At 39.6% G+C, this 26,441-nt stretch overlaps 2 protein-coding genes across 2 annotated transcripts; one reads left to right on the top strand and one right to left on the bottom strand.

Annotated features, from left to right (window-relative positions):
* Window positions 1–41: 41 nt before the first annotated feature.
* mrpl49 (mitochondrial ribosomal protein L49) lies at window positions 42–6,006 on the top strand. Its single transcript, XM_003230217.4, has 4 exons — window positions 42–200; window positions 1,406–1,571; window positions 3,778–3,902; window positions 5,737–6,006. Exons 1-4 carry the CDS (start codon window positions 126–128, stop codon window positions 5,881–5,883), a joined length of 513 nt encoding a protein of 170 aa, XP_003230265.2. The 5' UTR covers window positions 42–125; the 3' UTR covers window positions 5,884–6,006.
* A 165-nt stretch (window positions 6,007–6,171) lies between these two features.
* On the bottom strand, window positions 6,172–25,975 carry LOC134294399 (pre-mRNA-processing factor 39-like). The gene is made up of 14 exons (XM_062965320.1): window positions 25,819–25,975; window positions 21,496–21,860; window positions 18,891–19,016; window positions 18,680–18,798; window positions 17,339–17,506; window positions 16,222–16,459; window positions 14,952–15,059; window positions 14,619–14,783; window positions 13,342–13,468; window positions 11,380–11,648; window positions 8,847–9,031; window positions 8,669–8,743; window positions 7,208–7,367; window positions 6,172–6,422 (listed from the first exon to the last, which is right to left on the bottom strand). Exons 1-14 carry the CDS (start codon window positions 25,913–25,915, stop codon window positions 6,357–6,359), a joined length of 2,268 nt encoding a protein of 755 aa, XP_062821390.1. The 5' UTR covers window positions 25,916–25,975; the 3' UTR covers window positions 6,172–6,356.
* Window positions 25,976–26,441: the final 466 nt, after the last annotated feature.

Below are 26,441 nucleotides of genomic sequence, written 5' to 3'. Positions count from 1 at the left end.
ACCTATAGTGCTTCTCTCTGTCGGCGCTTATACCAAGTCTCGCGATACTCGGCTGGTCACGCCCACCTCCCCCACTCTGGTGCCGGGGCAGACGTCATCAAACGGCGCGAGGCGAGAGCGCCAAAATGGCGGCGCTGGCTTTGGCGAGGGCGGGGCTCCGGAAAGAAACGGCGCCGAGGATTCTCCTCAGCATCAGACGGGTAGATTATTATTATTATTACTGTATTATTATATTTATCAGAAGGTCTTGGCTGAAAATGAGGAGAGTAGCACTCGACACTATTATTACAGTAAAGTCTCGCTTATCCAACGTTCTGGATTATCCAACGCGTTTTTGTAGTCAGTGTTTTCAATACATCGTGATATTTTGGGTCTAAACTCGTTCAATATGCAGTCATGCTATGTAGTAATTACTGTATTTACGATTTTAGCACCAAAATATCACGATATACTGAAAACATTGACTACAAAAATGCCTTGGATAATCCAGAACGTTGGATAAGCGAGACTTTACTGTAATTACAACATAACATTACTGCGTATTGAACTTCTTTTTCTGTCAAATTTGTCTAACATGGTGTTTTGGTGCTTAATTTGTAAAATCATAACCTAATTTGACGTTTAATAGGCTTTTCCTTAATCCCTCCTTATTATCCAACGTATTTGCTTATCCAACGTTCTGCCGGCCCGTTTATGTTGGATAAGTGAGACTCTACTGTATATGTATTTATTAGAACATTAGAAGACTTTGACTGGATTAGAAGCACAGATCTTGGCATTGGCGGTGAGCTCCCGTCTGTCAGCTCCAGCTTGCGGGTACATGAGAGAAGCCTTACAGCAAGGTGGCAATACATCCAGGAATCCCCTGGGCAACGTCCTTGCAGATGGCCAATTCTCTCACACCAACTAAGCAACTTAATAATAATAATAATAACTGTATTTTTATACCCCGCCCCATCTCCCCGAAGGGACTCGGGGCGGCCTTGCTCGATAAAACAGCAAGATAAAACTTGCTCGATAAAACAATCAAATATCAAAACACAGCAATAAAACAGTTATCCAATAAAAACATCAATTACAGTAAAAACAATCGTTAAAATCAACATAAAACATGCAATATTAACACTGGAGACTAATTCATAGAACCCAGGCAACTTGCAGTATGTTCTCAAGTTGCATCTGATAGGATTAAAATTGTATTTATTAATTAGAAAGTTTTGATGGAACATTCCATGAGTCGCTCTTGGCATTAATATTATATTTATAAGGACATTAGAAGACTTTGACTGAAGATTAGAAGCATAGATCTCGATAACATTGTTCTAAGTGTTTCCAGAACCTTGGCCTCTCTTTCGACTCTGGGCGACTAATTCAGTTATCCTTCCTTCCTTTGTGTGCCTTTCAGAGCCCGGTCTCAACGGACGCCGTCTCTTTGGAGCCCAGATCCCCAGGGGTTGAGGAGTCCCGTGAGGAATATCGCTTTGTGGAGAGGCTCATCCCTCCCACCCAAGTCCCGGAGCCCCCAAAGCACGGGAAATACCCCACGCCCTCCGGATGGAGGCCTCCGCAAGGTGTTTATAGTGTTATTTCTCCATTTTTGTTTCAAGAATTTGACTTCTGAATTAATAGAGCTGAACAGCACTTTATGAAACCTGTCCCCACTGGTTTACTTTTAATTACTCTGATTGTATCTGCTTGGATTTTAATGTATTGTCCATTATTTTATTTTGTGTATCGTTGGAATGTTTTAAGTTTTTGTCAAATATGTTGTGTTGTTGTTTCGGGCTTGTCCCTGTTGTGAGCCGCCCCGAGTCCCTTCGGGGAGATGGGGCGGGATATAAAAATAAAGATTATTATTATTTTTATTATTATTGACACGACATTGTATGACACAGCAAACAAGATAGACATGCTGGATTTCGTTTCACAAAACCACAAGTCAAACACTTCCCAAGTGTCTAGGACTGTGTGATGTATTTTCGGATGATGCGTGCAGATCCCAGTAGGGTGGCCTTTTGCAGTTGGCAGATCATAATCTTGTCAATGTCTATTGTTTCCAAATGCCGGCTGAGATCTTTTGGCACGGCACCCAGTGTGCCCATCACCACCGGGACCACCTGCACTGGTTTCTGCCAGAGTCTTTGAAGTTCAATCTTGAGGTCCTGATAGCGGCTGAGTTTTTCCTGTTGTTTTTCGTCAATGCGACTGTCACCTGGGATGGCAACATCAATGATCCAAACCTTTTTCTTTTCCACAACTGTGATGTCTGGTGTGTTGTGTTCCAGAACTTTGTCAGTCTGGATTCGGAAGTCCCACAGTATCTTTGCGTGCTCATTTTCCACGACCTTTGCTGGTTTGTGATCCCACCAGTTCTTTGCTGCTGGGAGGTGGTACTTGAGGCATAAGTTCCAATGGATCATTTGGGCCACACGGTTGTGCCTCTGTTTGTAGTCTGTCTGTGCAATTTTCTTACAGCAGCTGAGGATATGATCAATGGTTTCGTCAGCTTCCTTGCACAGTCTGCATTTTGGGTCATCAGTTATTATTATTATTATTATTATCATCATCATCATCATCAGGGTATTGTGCTAGATGGGGTCCCACTCTCCATGAAGGCCCAGGCCCACAGTGGCTGGGAGAACCTTCGCACAATTAAAGCTTGTGCTCCAGCTGTGACAGTTTCATTCTGCTTGCATCCACTTGTTTTTAACTGTTGGGTTTTACAGTGTGCTTTTTAGATGTTGTTTTTGTCGGTGTACATGAATATGACCATTGGTCAGAGCACTAATCAATTTGTTTTATTTATTAGATTATTGTTTATATTATTATTCATTCAGTAGTAATTCAAGAATTTTGCTTGCCTTAGGAATTGCAGTATTCTATTTGAATATTTATATTTTTGTAAGATATATATATACACACACACACACTAGCTTCGGTACCCGGTGCTGCCTGGGTTATTTCAAAAAAACAAAAAAAAATTATTTTAAAAAATGCTTAAGGTTGTGGATGAACTACAAGTCACATCATGCCAGGTTAACCCCCGAAATTCCATCATAGTCATGTTGGGCAAATTTGCTCTAGATGCATCATGGGTAGGGTCTGTGTAGTCTCTGGCAGGATGAACTACCGCTCCTACTCAACACTTGTTGTCAAGAATTCAGTGACTACACGTTGCTTAAGTCACATTGACCAACCGTCTGTACAGGGTTCCATACTTAGCACTTTAACAACACAACCGTTCACTGCTAAGGCTCGGGCTGTGGCGCAGGCTGGAGAGCAGCTGCAATGAATCACTGCAATGAATCACTCTGACCAGGTCATGAGTTTGAGGCCTGCTCGGAGCCTATGTTTGTCTTGTCTTTCTTCTATGTTAAAAGACATTGAATGTTTGCCTATATGTGTAATGTGATCCGCCCTGAGTCCCCTTCGGGGTGAGAAAGAAGGGCGGAATATAAATGCTGTAAATAAAATAAATAAATAGGGCTTCCCCATCTGCGCAGGGTTCCATACTTTGCACCTTTACAACACAACCATTCAATGCTAAGGCTTCCTGCCAAATGGAACTAACTGCAGAGGAAAGTCTATTGAATAAGTCAGCACTGCCACAGACCAGTGCTGCCATCTGTTGAGGAATTATGAAGGTGGAGGCATTACTTTTCATTCAACCCTCGTAGTTGTGCCTCCCGCTTGATGCTTTGGTTATTTAACGCCATAAAATGAAGCACAAATATGGACGCCGCCATGGTTTTTCTCTCCCTTCCTCCCTCCCTCCAGATCCAGCTCCTGACCTGCCTTTCTTTGTCCGCCGGTCGCGGATGCACAACGTCCCCGTTTACACGGACATCACCCACGGGTGCAGAAAGATGACCGTCATCCGGAAGATCGAAGGCGACATCTGGGTAAAGTGCTCCCTTCACCCCGCTCCAGAGATTTTTAGGCAACCCAATAGATGCGCTCCGTTTGAGAAAAGAAACAGAACTAAGTAGCTATCGACATCAGCAGGACGTATGTTTCACCTGGTTGTAGGCAACTGCTGGATAGTAAAATACATGAGGGAGGAAGGCAATATAATTAATAATAATAATAATAATAATAATAATAATAATAATAATAATTGTCCATGATGACAAATCTCAGGCCTTAAGGCCAAGTCCTTCCCCACATCATCATCATCATTATTATTATTATTATTATTATTATTATTATTATTATTTTATCTTGTTTGCTGTGCCATACAATAAAATAATAATAATAATAATAATTGTCCATGATGACAAATCTCAGGCCTTAAGGCCAAGTCCTTTCCCACATCATCATCATCATCATTATTATTATTATTATTATTTTATCTTGTTTGCTGTGCCATACAATAAAATAATAATAATAATAATAATAATTGTCCATGATGACAAATCTCAGGCCTTAAGGCCAAGTCCTTCCCCACATTATTATTATTATTATAATATCTTGTTTGCTGTGTCATACAATAAAATAATAATAATAATAATGGGAAAGACTTGGCCTTAAGGCTTGAGATTCGTCATCATGGACAATATGAAGTTTATACACCTCCGCCGTCCCCAAAGATTTTAAAATGAGATTGGAATAGAATAATATGAGAATGGAATCATAATATAATATTATGAGAATGGAATGATGTGAGAATGAAATAGAAAATAGGAGAATATGAGGATGGAACAGAATTATATTTATAATTACAATATTTATATGGTGCACCTTACCCAGTCTGCTTTTACAACCTCTCCGTTTTAATCCATGTTTTTATTAGTTCTTGTCATTTGTTTTTATTGGCTAATGTTTAAATTTTTATAATTGTGCATGTTTTTTGTCTATGGTTGTGTTTTATATTGCTATTGCTTTTATTCGGGCTTGGCCCCATGTAAGTCGCCCTGAGTCCCCTTTGGGGAGATAGAGGCGGGGTATAAAAATAAAGTTGTTATTATTATTATTATTATTATTATTATTATTATTATTATTATTATTATATTGCTATTGTTTTTATTCAGGCTTGGCCCCATGTAAGCCGCCCTGAATCCCCGTTGGGGAGATAGAGGCAGGGCATAAAAATAAAGTTGTTATTATTATTATATTGCTGTTGTTTTTATTCGGGCTTGGCCCCGTGTAAGCCACCCTGAGTCCCCTTTGGGGAGATAGAGGCGGGATATAAAAATAAAGTTGTTATTATTATTATTATTATTGTTATTATTATTATATTGCTATTGTTTTTATTTGGACTTGGCCCCATGTAAGCCGCCCTGTCTCCCCTTTGGGGAGATAAAAATAAAGTTGTTGTTGTTGTTATTATTATTATTATTATACTGTTATTGTTTTTATTTGGACTTGGCCCCATGTAAGCCGCCCTGTCTCCCCTTTGGGGAGATAAAAATAAAGTTGTAGTTGTTGTTATTATTATTATATTGCTATTGTTTTTATTCGGACTTGGCCCCATGTAAGCCACCCTGAGTCCCCGTTGGGGAGATAGAGGCGGGGTATAAAAATATTATTATTATTATTATTATTATTATTATATGAGAGTGTAATAAAATAACAGAAGAATGGAATAGAAAACAATGAGAATGGAATGGAAAATAATATAATAGATTAATGAGTAATATAAGGATGTAATAGAATAATATGAGAATGGAATAGAATAATAGGATCATATCAGAATGAAATAATAGAACAATAATAATATATCAATATATTCTGCAGGCCCTTGAGAAGGAAGTGAAGGCCTTCCTGACCGATCTGTCTGGAGAGACGCCCCTGACGCAAGTCAACGAAGTGGCCTCCAGCCTCCGCATCAAGGGCTACTTTGACAAGGAATTAAAGGCCTGGCTGGTGGACAAAGGCTTCTGATTCAGAAGAATAATAAAAAAGGGGGAGAAACTTGTAAGAGAATCATTATTGATCATATTAGGTTTCCTAGTTCTGTTTGCTTTAATAAGAAGAGACAACTTGAAAATAAATGATTAAAAACCAGCAGATGAACAAATCTTTCTGAAACATTTCCAGGTAACCAAGCTATTCATACTAATAATAATAATAATGTTAATGTATAGCCCACTTTTTCTCTTCACAAAGGAGACTCAATAATAATAATATTGATAAATACCTTCATTTTCCAACAGACATCGAAGCTGAGAATTTCTCAAATTCCGATTTATTTACATATGAAACAGACGGAAGGGGAAATGTACAAAAGAGGAAGTCCCGCCTCTGAAGGGCTTGGGAGTCATTGAAAGTCCATTTTGCTCCATTTTGTGCCAGGGCGACTTCGTTTTTTGCTTATTTGTGGGTCGAAAGCCAAGGAGGTCTTTGGGATTTTGTTCTCAAGTTTGTTGCTGGTAATACTGGTTGTAGTTCCAAGCATTCTGGTATCCGTAGTTGCTGTAATTCTGCAATGAGAAAGGCAACAGCCATGAAGAGAAAGAGGCAATATCGTGCAAACTAATAGTACACACACACATATATATAATTTTAATATAATAATACAAACTAATTGTAATATATTATACTAGCTTTGCCCGGCCACGCGTTGCTGTGGCTTATGCTTTCAGGGTGTGGTTCTTTATTTACTGTCCTGATTTTAGCGATTATATTGTTCTGGATTATTATATCACAGTAATTATTACATATTATATTTATAATCTTATATTATCTACTTAGAACTGGATTATATGAGGCCCCTTCTACACAGCTGTATAAAATGCACACTGAAGTGGATTATATGGCAGTGTGGACTCAAGATAATCCAGTTCAAAGCAGATAATATAAGATTATAAATGGGTTATATAGCTGTGTGGAAGGGCCTTCGAGTCTACACTGCCATATACTGTAATCCAGTTAAAATCTGATAATCTGTATTTTATAGGCAGTGTGGAAGAGGCCTAAGTCTGCCTGTGCCCTGGGCTGAGTGGGTTACTAGGAGACCAACTGGCAGCAATTGGATAAAAACAATTATTCCTCTCCCTCAAATTAGGACTTTATTTTTCTTTTCTTTTTGTTGTATGAACGTAGAGGCATGGATGAGGGGTTGTGCTGCCAAGTTTAGTGTTTCTGGGATGTGTGGTTTTGTTGTTTTGTCCTAGGCCGAAATTTCATTACCCTTTTATATAGATAGATATTAATAGCATAGAACCAAGGCAATTACCCTAACTTTGAACCAGGGCTGGGGACTCACCTGGTACCAGGCGCTGTAGTTGTAGGCCCCCCCGGTGGCAGTGGCGCTGTTGCCCACGTCCGCGGCCATCAAGGGCGTGATGCCGGTCGTGGCCACAGCCAGGCTGCCTCCGCCGGCCTCTTCCAGCCTCAGGCGCTTCTCGTCCACCTCCTCGGCACTCCTTCATAGGGCAAATAATAATAAGAATAATAATGTTGTATTGGAAAATGAGCACGCAAAGATACTGTGGGACCTCTGAATCCAGACTGACAAAGTCCTGGAACACAACACACCAGACATCACAGTTGTGGAAAAGAAAAAGGTTTGGATCATGGATGTCGCCATCCCAGGAAACAACAGGAAAAACTCAGCCGCTCCCAGGACCTCAAGATTGAACTGCAAAGACTCTGGCAGAAACCAGTGCAGGTGGTCCCGGTGGTGATGGGCACATTGGGTGCCGTGCCAAAAGATCTCAGCCGGCATTTGGAAACAATAGACATTGACAAAATTACGATCTGCCAACTGCAAAAGGCCACCTGACTGGGATCTGCGCGCATCATCTGAAAACCCATCACACAGTCCTAGACACTTGGGAAGTGTTTGAATTGTGATTTTGTGATACAAAATCCAGCATATCTATCTTGTTTGCTGTGTAATAATAATAATAATACATCACACAGTCCTAGACACTTGGGAAGTGTTTGACTTGTGATACGAAATGCAGCATATCTATCTTGTTTGCTGTGTCATAAAACAATAATAATGATAATAATAATAATATCACACAGTCCTAGACACTTGGGAAGTGTTCGACTTGTGACTTTGTGATACGAAATGCAGCATATCTATCTTGTTTGCTGTGTCATAATAATAATAATAATAATAATAATACTTGGGAAGTGTTCGACTTGTGACTTTGTGATACGAAATGCAGCATATCTATCTTGTTTGCTGTGTCATACAATAAAATAATAATAATAATAATAATAATAATAATACATCACAGAGTCCTAGACACTTGGGAAGTGTTCGACTTGTGACTTTGTGATACGAAACGCAGCATATCTATCTTGTTTGCTGTGTCATACAATAAAATAATAATAATAATAATAATAATAATAATAATACATCACAGAGTCCTAGACACTTGGGAAGTGTTCGACTTGTGATTTTGTGATACGAAATCCAGCATATCTATCTTGTTTGCTGTGTCATACAATAAAATAATAATAATAATAATACATCACAGAGTCCTAGACACTTGGGAAGTGTTCGACTTGTGACTTTGTGATACGAAACGCAGCATATCTATCTTGTTTGCTGTGTCATAATAATAATAATCATAATAATAATAATAATACATCACAGAGTCCTAGACACTTGGGAAGTGTTCGACTTGTGATTTTGTGATACGAAATCCAGCATCTCTATCTTGTTTGCTGTGTCATAATATAATAATAATAATACAATAAGTCCCTTTACCCGTTTTCCAGGAGCCTCTTCCTCAGCATCTGTTGGTTCAGGAGCTTCTGATGCTCGTCGTACGACATCAACAAGCTGGAAGAGAGGGTGGGGATGGTGTTTAGGACAGAAACAGGCCGGAGGTGAGGCGCCACTGGGGTCCAGGGGGCTCTTGCGGCCCCTTCTCGTGGCTCCGTACCTGTGGATGCTGGAGCCAAAGTCCTCCAAGAACTCGACCCGTCGCTGGGAGAAGATGATCTTGGTCTCGAGGGGGAGGCCACTGGTCAGGGCCCGGTCAAAGCTGCTCATGGTGTGGCCCTCGTTCTGGCGCACGTCCGCACTGAACTCCATCTCCAGCAGGTTGGCGTACAGCTTGGCGTTGTCCTAATGGGTTGCAGTTACAACTCAAGGGTCTACTACTGGACTGCGAGATACATTAAGACGTATGGGAAACAAACACAGGCCGTCCCGGGCGGCAAACAAGTTGCGCTTAAGTTGAATTTGTAAGTTGGAGCAGGGATATTTAGCCGCCACGAGTCCCTTCGGGGAGATGGTGGCGGCATAGAAAAATAATAATAATAATAATTATTATTATTTTTATACCCCGCCACCATCTCCCTAGAGGGACTCGGGGTGGCTCACAGATATAAAACCAGCATACAAAGTATCAAATACAAAAAACATACAAATAATTAAAAAGCATAAAATAAAATCACAGTCATTATAAAACACAAAATAAATAATAAAAAATAAAAAATAAAGTATTATTATTATTAAGACAGGGAATACTGAATCACATAGCACCCTGAGACATGGAAACCATATAAGTAGGGGACCTTTAATGCCTGCGCACACACACACACACACACACACACACACACACACACATATATATATATATAATATACAGCTTAATTTATAATATAATATATTGTATATACATATAATATTGATAATATTATAATGTATTACGATATAATACTGATAATAAGACAATTTAATAATATTAATTATATATTAAATGTAATATTACTAATAATATTAATATGCCAAATAATAATAATATGCCAATAATATAATGTATTGTATGTGAATGTAATTTGTAAGCCGCTCTGAGTCCCCTTTGGGGCGAGAAGGGCGGCATATAAATGTAGTAAATAAATAAATAAATAAATAAATGTATAGCTCCAGCCGCAATTAGACATATTTCAGCTTTGGATGACATAGAAAAATACACAGACAGATAGGTACAGATAGAAAGATAGGTATAATATACTATAATTAATAATCATAATAAAAGGGGAAATCTGTATGTGTGTATGTGGTGGCAGTGTCCATTTACACAGACAGCCTCCACAAACAGCTTTATAGCGAGCACATCCCAGGGTTCCTTTCTCTCCATTGGTGTGGAATTTGCATGACCCCGCCCCCTGCCTCTCCCTTAACCCTTTCCTATTGTTTCCTATGGCACACAGCAACTGAACATGCTAGAGAAAGAGGTTTGGGTTTATAGGAGTTGTAGGGACTGGGATGTATAGTTCAGCCACATCCTTATGCGTTTTCTAATGGGAGCATTCATAAAATACAAAAGCAAAGGTTGGGTTTTTTCCCCTAAGAAATAGTGTAACATATGACCAAACTGATATCACCTAACATCCAAACACAAACAAGGCCCTTTTCAAATAACCTGGGCATCACCAGGTACCCAAGCTAGCAAATAATAAAGATTCCTCTCCTTTTCTGTTGCCTCAGCACCATTCTGAACTAGGAGTCGTTTGTAAGTTGGATGTATGTAACTTGGGGATGGCCTATTTTATAGATAGATAGATAGATAGATAGATAGATAGATAGATAGATAGATAGATAGATAAAAGGTAAAGGTTTTCCCCTGACGTTAAGTCCAGTCGTGACCGACTCTGGGGGGCTGGTGCTCATCTCCATTTCTAAACCAAAGAGCCGGCGTTGTCCAGAGACATCTCCAGGTCATGCGGCTGGCATGACTGCATGGAGCGCCATAACCTTCCCGCTGGAGCAGTACCTATTGATCTACTCACATTGGCATGTTTTCGAACTGCTAGGTTGGCAGAAGCTGGAGCTAACAGCGGCCGCTCACGCTGCTCCCGGGGTTTGAACCTGGGACCTTTCGGTCTGCAAGTTCAGCAGCTCAGCGCTTTAACACACTGAGCCACTGGAGCTCCATATATATATATATATATATATATATATATATATATATATATATACATATACACACATATATATATACACACATATATATATACACATACACACAGGCCTATAGCGAGGGGGTGGTTTTAGGGGTTCAACCCCCCCCCCCCCCCCCCGAAATTTTTCAGGTTATAAAAAAAAACCTGGTTTACTCATGAATTTTAACTGGTTAACCAAATCCCCATGCTAAGTCTATGAGACGCAAAACATTAAGAGTCCCTCCAGGCACTATCTCAAGCAGATATTGACAGGTTTGTAGCGGGGAGAGGTGTGTGCTAGGGGTTCAACCCCCCCCCCCAAAATTTACAAAACCTCTCCTGAATTTTTTTTTCTGGCTACAGCCCTGTGTGTGTGTGTGTGTGTGTGTGTGTGTGTGTGTGTATATATATATATTGTAATACAAATATAATATAGCAATACAAAAATAATCTAATAATATAGTACCGTAGTACTAATAATACAGAACATTGTAATATAAAAATCCCAACAGAAATAATACTGACGGGGTCCTTCTCGAGGGCTTCAAGGAGGATTTTGCGGGCCTTGGTGATGTTCTTCTGGACCTTGAGGACCTGTCGGGCCAGCTTGACGGAGTAGAAGGAGGAGACGGGCAGGCCCTCGTTCTCCCGGATGGCGGCCGCCAGCAGCGCCTCCGCCCCTTCCATGTTGCCCTGACGCCGCTCCAGGCTCACCCGCCGCAGGCGCACCATCGCCAGGCCCGGGACGCACTCCTCAAAGGTGCGCAGGATGCGCCGCGCCTCCTCCACCTCCCCTGCACAGACCGAGGGAGGGAAGCACACGGGGAACAGGGCTCAGAAGGGGCCACCCAGGGACAGCCACACCCAGCCAACGGGCACCTACTATCTTCCAACAACAACAACAACAACAACAGAATAATTGACTTCCAACAACAATAGAATCATAGACTACCTCCCAACAAATGGCCAGCTAGCCTTTACTTAATAATAATAATAATAATGATGATGATGATGATAATAAAAAAATGCCAACTGCAAAAGGCCACCCGACTGGGATCTGCGCACATCATCCGAAAATACATCACACAGTCCTAGACACTTGGGAAGTGTTCGACTTGTGATCTTGTGATATGAAATCCAGCATATCTATCTTGTTTGCTGTGTCATAATAAAATAATAATAATAATAATAATAATAATAATAATGAAAGAATAATAGACTTCCAACAACAATAGAATCATAGACTACCTCCCAACAGATGGCCACCTAGCCTTTACTTAATAATAACAACAACAACAATAATCATAACAACAATAATAATAGAAAAATCATAGACTTCCAACAAATCACAACCCAGCCTCTATTAATATAGTAATAACAATAATAGAATCATAGACTTCCAACAAATCACAACCCAGCCTCTATTTAATAATATAGTAATAATAACAATAATAGAATCATAGACTTCCAGCAAATCACAACCCAGCCTCTATTTAATAATATAGTAATAATAACAATAATAGAATCATAGACTTCCAACCAATGGCCACCCAGTCTCTATTTAATAATAATAATAATAATAATAATAATAATAATAGAATCATAGACTTCCAACCAATGGCCACCCAGTCTCTATTTAATAATAATAATAATAATAATAATAATAATAATAATAATAATAATAATAATAATAGAATCATAGACTTCCAACCAATGGCCACCCAGTCTCTCTTAATAATAATCATAATACAGTAGAGTCTCACTTATCCAAGCTAAACAGGCAGGCAGAAGCTTGGATAAGCGAATATCTTGGATAATGAGGAGGGATTAAGGAAAAGCCTATTAAACATCAAATTAGGTTATGATTTTACAAATTAAGCACTGAAACATCATGTTATACAACAAATTTGACAGAAAAAGTAGTTTAATACGCAGTAATGCTATGTAGTAATTACTGTATTTACTAATTTAGCACCAAAATAGCACGATATATTGAAAACATTGACTACAAAAATGGCTTCTGCTGGCCCGTTTAGCTTGGATAAATGAGACTCTACTGTACTACTACTACTAATAAATAATAATAATAATAATAATTTTTAAAAAACTTTATTTATACCCCGCTACCATCTCCCCGCGGGGACTCGGGGTGGCTTACAATGTTACAAAAGAACAACACACATACGTTAACACAATATGCACAGATTAAAACACAATATGGTAATAAAAACAAAAATTAATACAACAGTAATAGTATCAAACAACCACCAATACAAATCATTCAAATTCATAGGTGGGGGGATTGTAGCAGCAATAAAAAGATAAAAATAGAATCATTAGATTAATCTTGTTATGTATCAAATAGTATCTAATAATAATAATAATAATAATAATAATAATAATAATAATAGCATAGACTCCTAGAGTTGGGACCCCAAGGGCCTTCAAATATTATGAATAATAATAGAATTATCCAATCTCGCTCACCGTGCTTCTCCTCGAAGGCGGCCCAGAGGAGGTGGATGGTGGGCTTCCGGGGAAGGTGGTAGCAGCAGGCGCGCTGGAAGACGTTGCGGGCCCCGGCCACGCTGTGACTCTCCAGGTACCTCGTGTACTGCGTTCAGGGGAGGAGAGACATTCTTAAGCATTATTGTCATTACTGTCATCCTCATTGTCATCACCTCTGTGATCAATCAACAGTATGTTTCTTTCATAGAGTCCTGGGCCCATAACCCCCATGAATGCCGAGAAAATACTTCTCTAGGAATCTCTAGCTCCTCCCGTGCACACAGTGACTATTATTATAATTATTATTTATACGCACTTTATCTCTCTAAAAAAACTCTAGCCATTTTATAGGTCCTTCAATGCAGTTGTACTATTATTATTGTTGTTGTTATGCTGGATAAGTGAGACTCTACTGTATGTAATAATAATAATAATAATAATAAAAACTTTATTTAAACCCCGCCACCATCTCCCCGCGGGGACTCGAGGCGGCTTACATGGGGCAGAGGCCCAAACAACATAGGACAAAATATATTATTTCTGTATTTATTATTGCAATACACTGCATTAGGATATATTGTTAAAATATCATCTATATATATAAAAGAGTGATGGCATCAGGGCAGAGGACAAAACGACAAAACTACAGGCCCCCCAACCTCGAAATCTGACAACACAACCCATCATTCACGGCTCTAGGTTGATATAACGAAAAGAAAAGAAAAATAAAGTCCTAATTACAGGGAGAGGAATAATAGTTTTTATCCAATTGCTGCCAGTTTGAAGGCTAAGCTCCGCCCACTTGGTCTCCTAGGAACCTACTCAGTCCAGGGGACAGGCACAGTTAGGCCTCTTCCACAGATTATCAGATTTTAACTGGATTATATGGCAGTGTAGACTCAAGGCCCTTCCACACAGCTATATAACCCATTTATAATCTTATATTATCTGCTTTGAACTGGATTATCTTGACTCCACACTGCCATATAATCCACTTCAGTGTGCATACTAAACATAAAGACAACCATATAACAGACATTCAATACCACCACTACCTCAACAATTTCTCACCACACCACCAGACAACGCCACAGCAACGCGTGGCCGGGCACAGCTAGTATATTATAACTTACTATGATAATTTATTATTATACTACTATAAGACAAAAATGAAGTTTCTGGAGTACTTCCAAAGGAAAGGCCACAAATGTAACAGGAAATAACACTTTCGAACCAGGAAATCTCCTCTTTCCTACCTTGATCCAGAACTCCTCGTAGAGGGCACAGGCGATGACGCAGCGCTCAAAGAGGACGATGGTGCGCTCGTGGGACCCGTTGGCTATTTCAAAGTCCAGGTACTCGCGCCAGTTGCGCAGCTGCGCTCGCTCCAAGGGCTTGACGTGGAAGTAGGGCCGCTTGATCTGGAGGAAACAACCCGGGAGCGTTGAGGGCTCGCTTCCGTTGCTCTCTCTTTGTTGCTTTGCAGAGCCAACCTCGGAGGCGACATGAGTGCCACCTCCAAGCAGGATTTGAGCCTTTTACGACATGGAGGAAGCTCCTGCTTTAACATTAGAATAAGCCATACGAACCCCTTCCTCGAAGTTCCAGCGCTTGCTGACTTCGGCCTCGTTCTGGCTGAAGATCTGCTGCCGTATTGAGAGGGACATCTCCAGGATTTTGTCTTCATCCATCGGACCCTGGCACCCAGGAACAAACAGACCATACAGCACACTATTAATACAGAGTATTAAGAAATATAATCATATAATATTACTAGCTGTGCCCGGCCACGCATTGCTGTGGCAAAGTGGTGGTGGTATTGGTTAAAAATTGTTGTGTAATTTTTATTTGACGTTATTTGTATTTTTTAATTAATTTTATTGTAAGTTATATTTTTATTTATTATATTTTATTATTTTCTTGTATAATTTTTAGTTATTTTTTGTTATTATGGTATTTTATGGTATTAATTTTTTAGTGTTTTTTATTATTTTTAGTGTTTTTTATTGTTTTTTATTGGGTTGCTAGGAGACCAAGTTGGAGGAGCTTAGCCTTCTAACTGGCAGCAATTGGATAAAAGCAATTATTCCTCTCTCTCTAATTAGGACTATTTTTCTTTTCTTTTTGTTGTATCAACCTAGAGGCATGGATGATGGATTGTGTTGTCAAATTTCAAGGTTGGGGGGCCTGTAGTTTGGTTGTTTTGTGGGTCGCCGTGATGCCATCACTCTTTTATATATATATAGATAACACTAGTAACAACAACAACAAATCTTTATTTATATCCCGCTTTAGTTAAAAAAATAAATTTTTAAACTTTATAGTGCACTGTATAATAATGTGTTTTTTGTAAGCCGCCCTGAGTCCCCTGTTGAGTGAGAAGGGTGGGATATAAATATTGTAATATATAAATAAAATATATAATAAACAATCCAAATACATCAACAAGAAAGTATAAAACATCATAAAATAAACAGTTTAAAATGACAATAGTATTCATTCACATTCTTGTGGCCTCATGTAAGTAAGTAAGTAAAAGTTTATTTGTATACCGCCCTCTCTCCTAAAAGGGACTCAGGGCGGTTTCAAATATAAAATCAGCATAAAACATTGTACAATAAAACACTGAAAACACTATAAAACGCTATAATTATATACAATGTGCCTCTCACTTCCTGTTGTCTCAGCCCCGTTCTTAAATAGGAGTCCTTTTTAAGTGGATGTTTTTAACTCGGGGGCAGCTTGTATGAATCTATGTGTGTGAATATATATCATACTAGCATATAATATAATAATCTAATAACAGCTGTGGACCAAAAGCGGAAGCAGCCAAGAGGGATATACGGGACCAGGACTCACCATCACGTGTCCCGCTTGTCCGGAACCCTCCATGGGCGGGGGGGCCTCCCTCTTGGGGGGTGGGAGCTCCTCCCCTGGGGGCGGGGCCTCCTCTTCCCCCTCCTCCTCCTCCTCCTCGGGCCCCCCCTCCAGGCCTTTGCTCCGCCCGGCATCGGCGGCCATCTTCGACTGGATCCAGAGCAGCTCCTCTGAGGAGAGGATGTCCCTCGGGTGGTGGCTGCTCAGGTGCTCCTTGAACCTGGGTGGGAATAATAATAATAATATTAATAGAAGAGACTCTCAGTTAACCCAAGGCACCTATGGGGATTTGGAGAAGCCATAATAATAATAATAATAATAATAATACAATAAACTCTCTGCTAACCCAAGGTACCCATGGGGATTGAGAAGCCAGAGTAATAATAATAATAATAATAATAATAATAATAATAATAATAAGACTCTCAGTTAACCTATGGCACCCAAGCAGATTGGGAGAAGCCTGAATAATAAGAATAAAATAATACAATAGACTAAAATAACTCATGGCACCAATGAGTTATAATAATAATACAATAAAACTCTCAGCTAACCCAAGGTACCCATGGGGATTGAGAAGCCATAATAATAATAATAATACAATAAACTCTCAGCTAACCCAAGGCAGCCATGGGGATTGAGGGAAGCCAGAATAATAAGAACAATAACAATAATAATAATATAGACTCAAGACAACTCATGGCACCAATGAGATAATAATACAATAGACTCTCAGGTAACTCATGGCACCAATGGGTTATAATAGTAACAATAATAATACAAACTCTCAGCTAAGCTATGGCAACCATAGGGATTGGGAGAGGCCAGAACAACAACAACAACAACAACAAAGACTCAGACAACCAAAAAGACCCAGACAACTAATGCAACCAAGGAGTTATAATAATAACACAATAGATTCTTAGCTAACCCATGGCATCCATGGGGATTTGGAGAAGCCATAATAATATTAATAATAACAATAATACAAATAATAATATAGTACAACAATATTATCATCAGTTCCCAAAGAGAGAAGGCCAAGAGGGGTAGCTGCCCTTATGCAGTGGCCCCACTGCTCCCAGTTTGCCCAGCGTACTTCTCCCAGTGGTGGCTGTAGAGCTGGGTGGGAGTGCTGAGGACACGGTCGTAGACACCGGTGACAGCCTTGAGGTCGCCCTGCTCCCGCTGCCACTCCACGTACATCTCCCACAGCTTGTCTGAGCGGAAGTCCACCCCAGCCGCGGCAATGGCCGATTCAAAGGTCCTGCCAGGAGGGACAGAGAGAGAGAGATGGCCGTTGACAATGGAAAAGTCGCAGGATCAAGGCCAGTATTGAGCCAGGAAGGCACCACCCAAGCCCTCCCGACAGATGGCCATGATGGATATAATAGAAAGAGGAAGTAAGTCTGGGCTGAGATGACTGTATGCTTCAAAGAGGCCTCCCAGCCTCTGAATAATAAAAATTATTATTATTATTGTGATGGTGGCGGGGTATAAATAAAGTATTATTATTATTATTATTCAGAGGCTGGGAGGCCTCTTTAAAGTGTACAGTCGTTTCAGCACAGACTTATTTACTCTCTCTCTATATATAATCTCCATCATCATCATCATCATCATTATTAGGATTATATAAACAAAGAGACACCAAGGCTCTTCTTAATAATAATAATGGAAATTATATATATATATACACACACGCACACATATATATATATATACACAGTAGAGTCTCACTTATCCAACACTCGCTTATCCAAGCTTCTGGATTATCCAAGCCATTTTTGTAGTCAATGTTTTCAATATATCGTGATATTTTGATGCTAAATTCGTAAATACAGTAATTACTACATAGCATTACTGCGCATTGAACTACTTTTTCTGTCAAATTTGTTGTATAACATGATGTTTGCGTGCTTAATTTGTAAAATCATAACCTAATTTGATGTTTAATAGGCTTTTCCTTAATCTCTCCTTATTATCCAACATATTAGCTTGTCCAACGTTCTGCCGGCCCGTTTACGTTGGATAAGCGAGACTCTACTGTATATATATATATATATATAGAAAGAGAGAGAGAGGTTGTGTGTGTAAGTCTGGGTTGAGGTAACTATATGCTTTGGAGGCCACACAGCCTCTGCTTAATAATAATAATAGAGATTATAGACATAGACACACCCAACCTCTGCTTAATAATAATAATACTAGAGATTATATATAGAGAGAAATTAAGTCTAGGCTGAGATGAGCATATGCATCAAAGAGGCCACCCAGACTTTGCTTAACAACCATGACAACAATAGTAATACATTTTAATAAGTATCTTTTACAGAAATACATTCAATGTGTGTATTTCTAGGATTTTTGCAATGTTTGTGTGTTTTAATTGGGCTGCAATCCGCCTCAGGTAAGAAATTCTATTATTATTATGATTTACCCACAAATCTTCTGGGCCGAATCAGGATGGTTCATGTCCAAGGAGGACTGGAGGAAGGAGATGTAATGGATCCAGAGGTCCATGCTCAGCGGGATGGACTGCAGGCCGCGCTGGAAGACCTGCCAAGAAGAGAAGAGAGGGGATTATAATAGGCAAGAAAGGATCAGTCCGGCTGGCCATCTGTCGGGAGGGACTGGAGGGTCTCCTCTACCTCCTCTGTCTCCTTGATGAAGTCGAAGCGCCGCTCCATGTCGGCGTACTTCTTCCAATAGCCATAGCAGTACGGGTAGCGCAGGAAGAAGCTGTCAAAGGCCTTCCGGGCCGCATAGATGTGGTTCTGCAAGGACAATAATATTTTATTTGTGACACACTTCTCCGGACTTAGCTTACAGTATAATAATAATATAATAATAATAAAACTTTATTTATATACCGCCCTATCTCCCGGATGGGACTCAGGGCGGCTTCCAATCATAAAAACAACACAAATATTACATAACAACATAGTAACACATTATTAAGCAAAGTAAAAATACAATTATAGAAATCAATAACACTTACATGACCTGATCAAGGAGACGGGAACCATAAACCCAATATATTAAAATGTATCATTTTAGGCTAGAGAAATCTTGTGCAATATATTCAGGCCCAGTTCTCTTATTCTCTTAATAAGAGAACAATATTAATAAATTTTGTGAGCACATATTATTATTATTATTATTATTATTTTATTGTATGACACAGCAAACAAGATAGTTATGCTGGATTTCGTATCACAAAATCACAAGTCGAACACTTAATAATAATAATAATAATAATAATAATAATAATAATATATTATTATTATTATTATTATTATTATTATTATTATTATTATTTGAGAACATAGAAATGCTGGACCACTCTAACAACCACCATGTCAGACTACACAGAGAAGCCACTGAAATCCACAAGAAGCTCAAGGGCAATTTCAGCAGAAAGGAGAAAACCATAAAAATGAACTAAATCTGGCTATCAGTATTTAAAAACTCTAAAATCAGGACAGCAAATAAAGAACAATACTCAGAAAACAGAGGAATTCTAGGCATGAAACAATCAGGGCAGCTAACACCTCCCAACAAAAGATTCCCCCAGTCAGGAAGCAGCCAGGCTTTGAAGCTGAAAAGTCATTCAATGCCAATCAAGGTGGCCAATGGCAACATTCACTTGCCTCGGGCAGACAAGAGTTCTTTCTCCCGCCACGGACATTCCACAGATACCTAAACCTCACTTGCCTAGTTTCCAAAAGGCCTCTCAATCTCTGAGGATGCTTGCCATAGATGTGGGCAAAACGTCAGGAGAGAATGTTTCTGGAACATGGCCATACAGCCTGGAAAACTCATACTGCACAAACTTTGTTTCTGCGGGAGGGAGATCCTGCCATAGCACGTTTTGCTGTTATAGTTTCCCAATGAATCTCTCATCATCGAGTCTCAACCAATTCAGCCACAAAAACAACCAAGTTTCTGGAATAGAACAACCGCTTTCGAAGCAAGGACTACACAGTGAAACAGGAAATGACGCTTTCAAACCAGGAACAGGAATAGTAGTGTAATAACTGGTTGTGCACACAAGCTTTTAATGAATGAGAACATGGACTTTACATGACCTGTATGAAAACTTATTGAGGATTCTGGATGAATGGATTCTAATTCTGGACACGCTTAAAATTTTATATAATGTGATTTTACTTTGTAATGGTATTTGTTTATATGAATTTTTGTTTTGTAGATTGTTTTAAATGAATTGTTGTTTTTACATTGTTTTAGGCATTGAATTTTTGCCTGTTTATTGTCAGCCACTTTGAGTCCCCTCGGGGAGAAAGGCGGAGCAAAAGTGATGTAAATGAATAAATAAATCCAAAATAGTTTATTGTACGGGCCCAAGGCCATGACAAAAAGCAACACATGCACACAATAGTACCCTCGGAGCAATAGACTCCAAAAATACTGAGCAGAAGCCATAATCATGCTCCCGCAAGGAGTTAAAACAATGCCAGTTAACAGTAATTTAAAAAAAATATTGCAAAAGAGTTCACATACAGATGCATATTGTGAGTCCACTTAATCCTTTGAGTTTCCTCGGCAGTTGATGGCAATTTTATCTAATTCTACCTTTCTTATCTTTTTTGCAGATAGAGCAAACAGGGCTGCTTTGTGAGTTCCTTAGTTGTTTGTGTCACTCAGCAGAAAATGCACAGTTTCTGCTAAGCAATTCCCTTTACCATGGGTTAGCAGGGGTTCCAGGTGTCTTTCTCTTGGGGCACTATACAATGGACAAACTAACATGTAATGCACAATGTCTTCTACCTGACTTTGGCCACAGATACATAGTCTATTTTCCCATGGCACATTATGATAGCGACCATCTAACACTGCGGTAGGCATTACTTGGAATCGCAGCTCAGTAAAGGCAATTCTTAAGGACGGTGGCTTGAGCTTAATCAGATATCTGGCTCTGAAATGTTCAGTTTTTAAAAAAGGGAACCACGGGGAGAATTTTGAATTCCTGGTTGACTGCAAAGTCCTTCTAGAATCAATCCAAAATATTTATTATTATTTATTTATTACAATATTTATATCCCACCCTTCTCACCCAACAGGGGACTCAATAAAACACACATATAAAACCTGTCTCTTAGTTGCCTCTTATTCATGTCCAGGGCAGAATTCAATTCAGGAAGATTGTAGTTGAGTAGGAGGTTTTCTAGGCCAAATTTCTTGTGTTGCCAGTTCCTCATTTCCTCGAAATAAATAAATAAATAAACTGCCCACCTCTTGCTCGACGTACTGGAGGAGGTCCGTCCAGGCGGTGAAGTCGAGGGGGTTGTCCTGGGCGGCGCGCCAGTAGCGCTCAAAGTCCAGTGGGTAGGTGATTGAGAGGTCCTCCTGCGGGGGGTGCTGGGCCAAGTGCGTCACCAGCTCCGGCACCGCCAAGGACACCTCCTCCTTCATGGGCTCCGGCATCAGCAACGGGCAGGCCGTGGCAGTGGCCACAACCGGGGACGCGGTGGCCTCCCCATTGGACCCAGTGTAGCCTTCTTCCAATGGCGCCGGCGCAGCCGCCGCTTCCTCCTCCTCCTCCTCCTCGGGAGCGCCGTTGCTGCTGGCGGGCTTGGAAGGCAGCTCTTCAACGGCCACTGCATTATTTCGGGAGGAAATAAGAAAGCAGAGATAATTTATTTCCATCTATCTATCTATCTATATATAAAAGTGATGGCATCAGGGCAGCAGTCAAAACAACAAAACTACAGGCCCCCCGACCTCAAAATTTGACAACACAACCCATCATTCACAGCTCTAGGTTGATACAACAAAAAAAAAAAAGAAAAATGAAGTCCTAATTACAGGGAGAGGAATACAGTAGAGTCTCACTTATCCAACATTCGCTTATCCAACATTCTGGATTATCCAACACATTTTTGTAGTCAATGTTTTCAATACATCGTGATATTTTGGTGCTAAATTCATAAATACAGTAATTACTACATAGCATTACTGAGTATTGAACTACTTTTTCTGTCAAATTTGTTGTATAACATAATGTTTTGGTGCTTATTTTGTAAAATCATAACCTAATTTGATGTTTAATAGACATTTCCTTGATCCCTCCTTATTATCCAACATACTCGCTTATACAATGTTCTGCCGGCCCGTTTATGTTGGATAAGTGAGACTCTACTGTAATAGTTTTTATCCAATTGCTGCCAGTTTGATTATTCAACTATTCCGCTCCCTCTAATTAGGACTGTATTTTTCTTTTCTTTTTGTTGTATGAACGTAGAGGCACGGATGAGGGGTTGTGCTGCCAAGTTTAGTGTTTCTGGGATGTGTAGTTTTGTTGTTTTGTCCTAGGCCGAAATTTCATTACCCTTTTATATATATAGATTTTACATGTAATATTATTAATCTATATATATAAAAGAGTGATGGCATCAGGGCAGTGGACAAAACAACAAAACTACAGGCCCCCCAACCTCGAAATTTGACAACACAACCCATCATCCACGCCTCTAGGTTGATACAACAAAAAGAAAAGAAAAATAAAGTCCTAATTAGAGGGAGAGCAATAATTGTTTTTATCCAATTGCTGCCAGTTTAGAGGGCTAATCTCTGCCCACTTCGTTGCCTAGCAACCAAGGGACAGCCAGGTTTCAGTTAGGGGACAGGCAAATTTAGGCCTCACTTAGACTTCTTCCACAGATTATCTAATTTGCACTGGAATATATGGCAGTGTAGACTCAAGGCCCTTCCACACAGCTATATAACCCATTTATAATCTTATATTATCTGCTTTGCACTGGATTATCTTGACTCCACACTGCCAGATAATCCACTTCAGTGGGCATTTTATACAACTGTGAAGAAAGGGCCTCATATAATCCAGTTCTGAGCAGATAATATAAGATTAGAAATATACAGTAGACTCTCACTTATCCAACATAAACAGGCCGGCAGGATAAGTAAATATATTGGATAATAAGAAGGGATTCAGGAAAAGCTGATTAAACATCAAATTAGGTAATCGTTATACAAATTAAGCACCAAAACATCATATTATACAACAAATTTGACAGAAAAGGTAGTTCCATGCGCAGTAATGCTATGTAGTAATTACAGTAGAGTCTCACTTATCCAACACTCGCTTATCCAACGTTCTGGATTATCCAACACATTTTTGTAGTCAATGTTTTCAATATATTGTGATATTTTGGTGCTAAATTCATAAATACAGTAATTACTACATAGCATTACTGCATATTGAACTACTTTTTCTGCCAAATTTGTTGTCTAACATGATGTTTTGGTGTTTCATTTGTAAAATCATAACCTAATTTGATATTTAATAGGCTTTTCCTTAACGCCTCCTTATTATCCAACATATTCGGTTATCCAACATTTTGCCAGCCCACTTATGTTGGATAAGTGAGACTCTACTGTACTGTATTTACAAATTTACCAGTAAAATATCACAATGAATTTGAAACACTGACTACAAAAACATTGATTATGAAAAGGCAGACTGTGTTGGATAATCCAGAACATTGTATAAGCGAATGTTGGATAAGTGAGATTCTACTTTGATATGAAATAATTTCTAGGATAGAATAATGCAGAACAATATAATCTCTAAAACCAGGACAGTAATAAAGAAATAAAGAAAGCAAATAAAGCAAGGAAATTGGAAATTCCACAAAGGAAACAATCAGGGCCAGCTAACACCTCCCAAGAAAGGATTCTTCCAGAAAGGAAGCTGAGAAGGCAGTGAAGCACTATGTATTACCAAAGTCATTATTATTACTATCATTACTATCCTTACTATTATTATTATTATTATTATTATTATTATTATTGTGTTGCGGTCAACCGTGAAAATGAATACAATCTGGCTCCAAGTATTCAAAAACACTAAAATCAGAATATAAAAAAATTAATGTGGTTTAATAAAACAGAACAATACAATCTCTAAAATCAGAACACTAAATAAAGAACAACACTCTGAAAATAGGGGAATTCCACACAGAAAACAATCAGGGCCAGCTAACACCTCCCAACAAAGGATTCCCATCATCAAAGTCTGGCCAATCCTCTGTTTTCTCAGGGCCACAGACAGTAGAAGCACATAAAATATCGCAAACAACACCACTCTGAAAACAAGGTAATTCCAGACAGGAAACAATCAGGGCCAGCTAACACCTCCCAACAAACAAATCACTCAGGGAGGAAACAGCTAGGCTTTAAATCTGCAAGGCCATTACATCCTAATCATTTTTCCTAATTGCAGCATTCATACTTGCCTCCAACAGACAAAAAAAAACAATCAGAAATATTGCATATTCACAACCTTTAGGAAATAATGTCCCCTGATGGCACAGCATGTTAAAGCGCTGAGCTGCTGAACTTCTGGACCGAAAAGCCGCAGGTTTGAATTGGGGGAACTGACAGAGCCCCCACTGTTAGCCCCAGCTTCTGCCAACCCAGAAGTTCAAAAACATGTAAATGTGAGTGCATCAATAGGTACTGCTCCGGTGGGAAGGTAACGCCACTCCATGCAGTCATCCCACATGACCTTGGAGGAGTCTACAGACAACGCCGGCTCTTTGGCTTAGAAATGGAGATGAGCACCAACCCCCAGAATCATACATGACTGGGCTTAATGTCATAGGAAAACGTTTACCCTTTACCTTAACTACCACCAATTCCTCAATACTTTATTTCCCATACCACCATTCTTCGCCACAGCAACGCGTGGCCGGGCACAGCTAGTATTATTACAATATATTGATATAGTACAATATAGTAACTTGTTGCTGGTATTGTGCTATGCTAATAATATAATATTGTATGTACATTTAATTTGTAAGCTGCTCTGAGTCCCCTTCGGGACCGGAGGACCCTCCCCGCAATAACACGCTATGCTAGTTTATTTATATATATATGTGTGTGTGTGTGTGTGTTTATATATATATACACAATATAATTAACAATAATATATAATAATTATAACATATTGTATATACATATAATATTCATAATATTGTAATATGATATTACTAATAATACAATATAAGAATATTATATATTGTATTTTACATGTAATATTATTAATAATATTACAATATTTTGATACAGTACAATATAGTAATTTATTACCAGTATTGTACTATGCTAATAATATAATATTGTATGTAAATTTAATTTGTAAGCCGCTCTGAGTCCCCTTCAGGGTGAGACGGGTGGCATATAAATGTAGCAAATGAATAAATAAATAAATAAATAAATAAAAATGTAGCAAATTATATATATATATATATATATAAACATATGCATATAATATGCATATTATTTTGCATATAATATTAATACAGCAATATTAATGTAATGGTTCCATTGCTAAGCTAGATCTCACTCGGCCTGTATGCCGAGTATAAATAATTGAAATAAATAAATAATAAATAAATATGCAAATATTCTGCCTCTATGCAAATGAGCCCCAGCTCGGGGATGACAGAAGACGCAGGCCTACATCAATCCCGGGACCCTGTCTATTCTGAGCAGGTCTTTCTGCTGCTCAAGGGCATCTCCCAGCGCTCTTACCGGCCGCGGCCTCCGGGGCGGCCTCCTCGCTCTCGCCCGCCGCCAAGGCTCCGGAGCCCGGGCTGCTCGCCGCCGCCTCACACGACTCGGTCGCCATCTTGCCCCGCTTTGCGTGAGGGAGCCTCCCGCCGAGTGGCACTGCGCCTGCGCGCCCGCGGGACCCGGATGTAGGAGGGGCTTAACGCGCTCTTTCATTGGCTACCCGTGGTTTTGAGTCAGAGGGCCAGCCAATGGGATGCTGCAAGATGCAATATGTCTCTGCCCCTTTCCTTTCAGGGAGAGTCGGCCAATAGTATTTGAGTAAGTGAGACGCTGCCTCCTGGATCCGCCCCTTCTTTTTGAGTGAGAGAGGAGACAGCCAATGGGATGCTGCATCTTGTCTCTGCCCCCTTCCTTTCAGGGAGAGTCGGCCAATAGGGTGCTGCCTCCAAACTTTTGAGTCAGTGGGATGCTGCCTGTTGGCTCCGCCCCTTCTGTTTTGAGTGAGAGAGGAGTCACCCAATGGGATGTCGCCCCTTGTCTCTGCCCCTTTCCTTTCAGTGAGAGTCGGCCAATAGGGTGCTGCCTCCAAACTTTTGAGTAAGAGGGCTGCTGCCTCTTGACTCCGCCCCTTTTTTTGAGTG

This window comes from Anolis carolinensis, unplaced genomic scaffold, assembly GCF_035594765.1.
Source record: "Anolis carolinensis isolate JA03-04 unplaced genomic scaffold, rAnoCar3.1.pri scaffold_14, whole genome shotgun sequence".
NCBI lineage: Eukaryota > Metazoa > Chordata > Lepidosauria > Squamata > Dactyloidae > Anolis > Anolis carolinensis.
This window is presented reverse-complemented; position numbering and strand designations above follow the sequence as displayed.

Bases quoted from the DNA above. Each gene is read 5' to 3' on its own strand.
- mrpl49 (XM_003230217.4), top strand. From the start codon at position 126: ATGGCGGCGCTGGCTTTGGCGAGGGCGGGGCTCCGGAAAGAAACGGCG. The intron at 201-1,405 runs GTAGATTATTAT...TGTGCCTTTCAG, and splicing joins TTCTCCTCAGCATCAGACGG to AGCCCGGTCTCAACGGACGC. The intron at 3,903-5,736 runs GTAAAGTGCTCC...TATATTCTGCAG, and splicing joins AGATCGAAGGCGACATCTGG to GCCCTTGAGAAGGAAGTGAA.
- LOC134294399 (XM_062965320.1), bottom strand. From the start codon at position 25,915: ATGGCGACCGAGTCGTGTGAGGCGGCGGCGAGCAGCCCGGGCTCCGGA. The intron at 19,017-21,495 runs GTGGGCAGTTTA...TTGTCCTTGCAG, and splicing joins TCCAGTACGTCGAGCAAGAG to AACCACATCTATGCGGCCCG. The intron at 13,469-14,618 runs GTAGGAAAGAGG...CCCTGAACGCAG, and splicing joins ACGAGGAGTTCTGGATCAAG to TACACGAGGTACCTGGAGAG.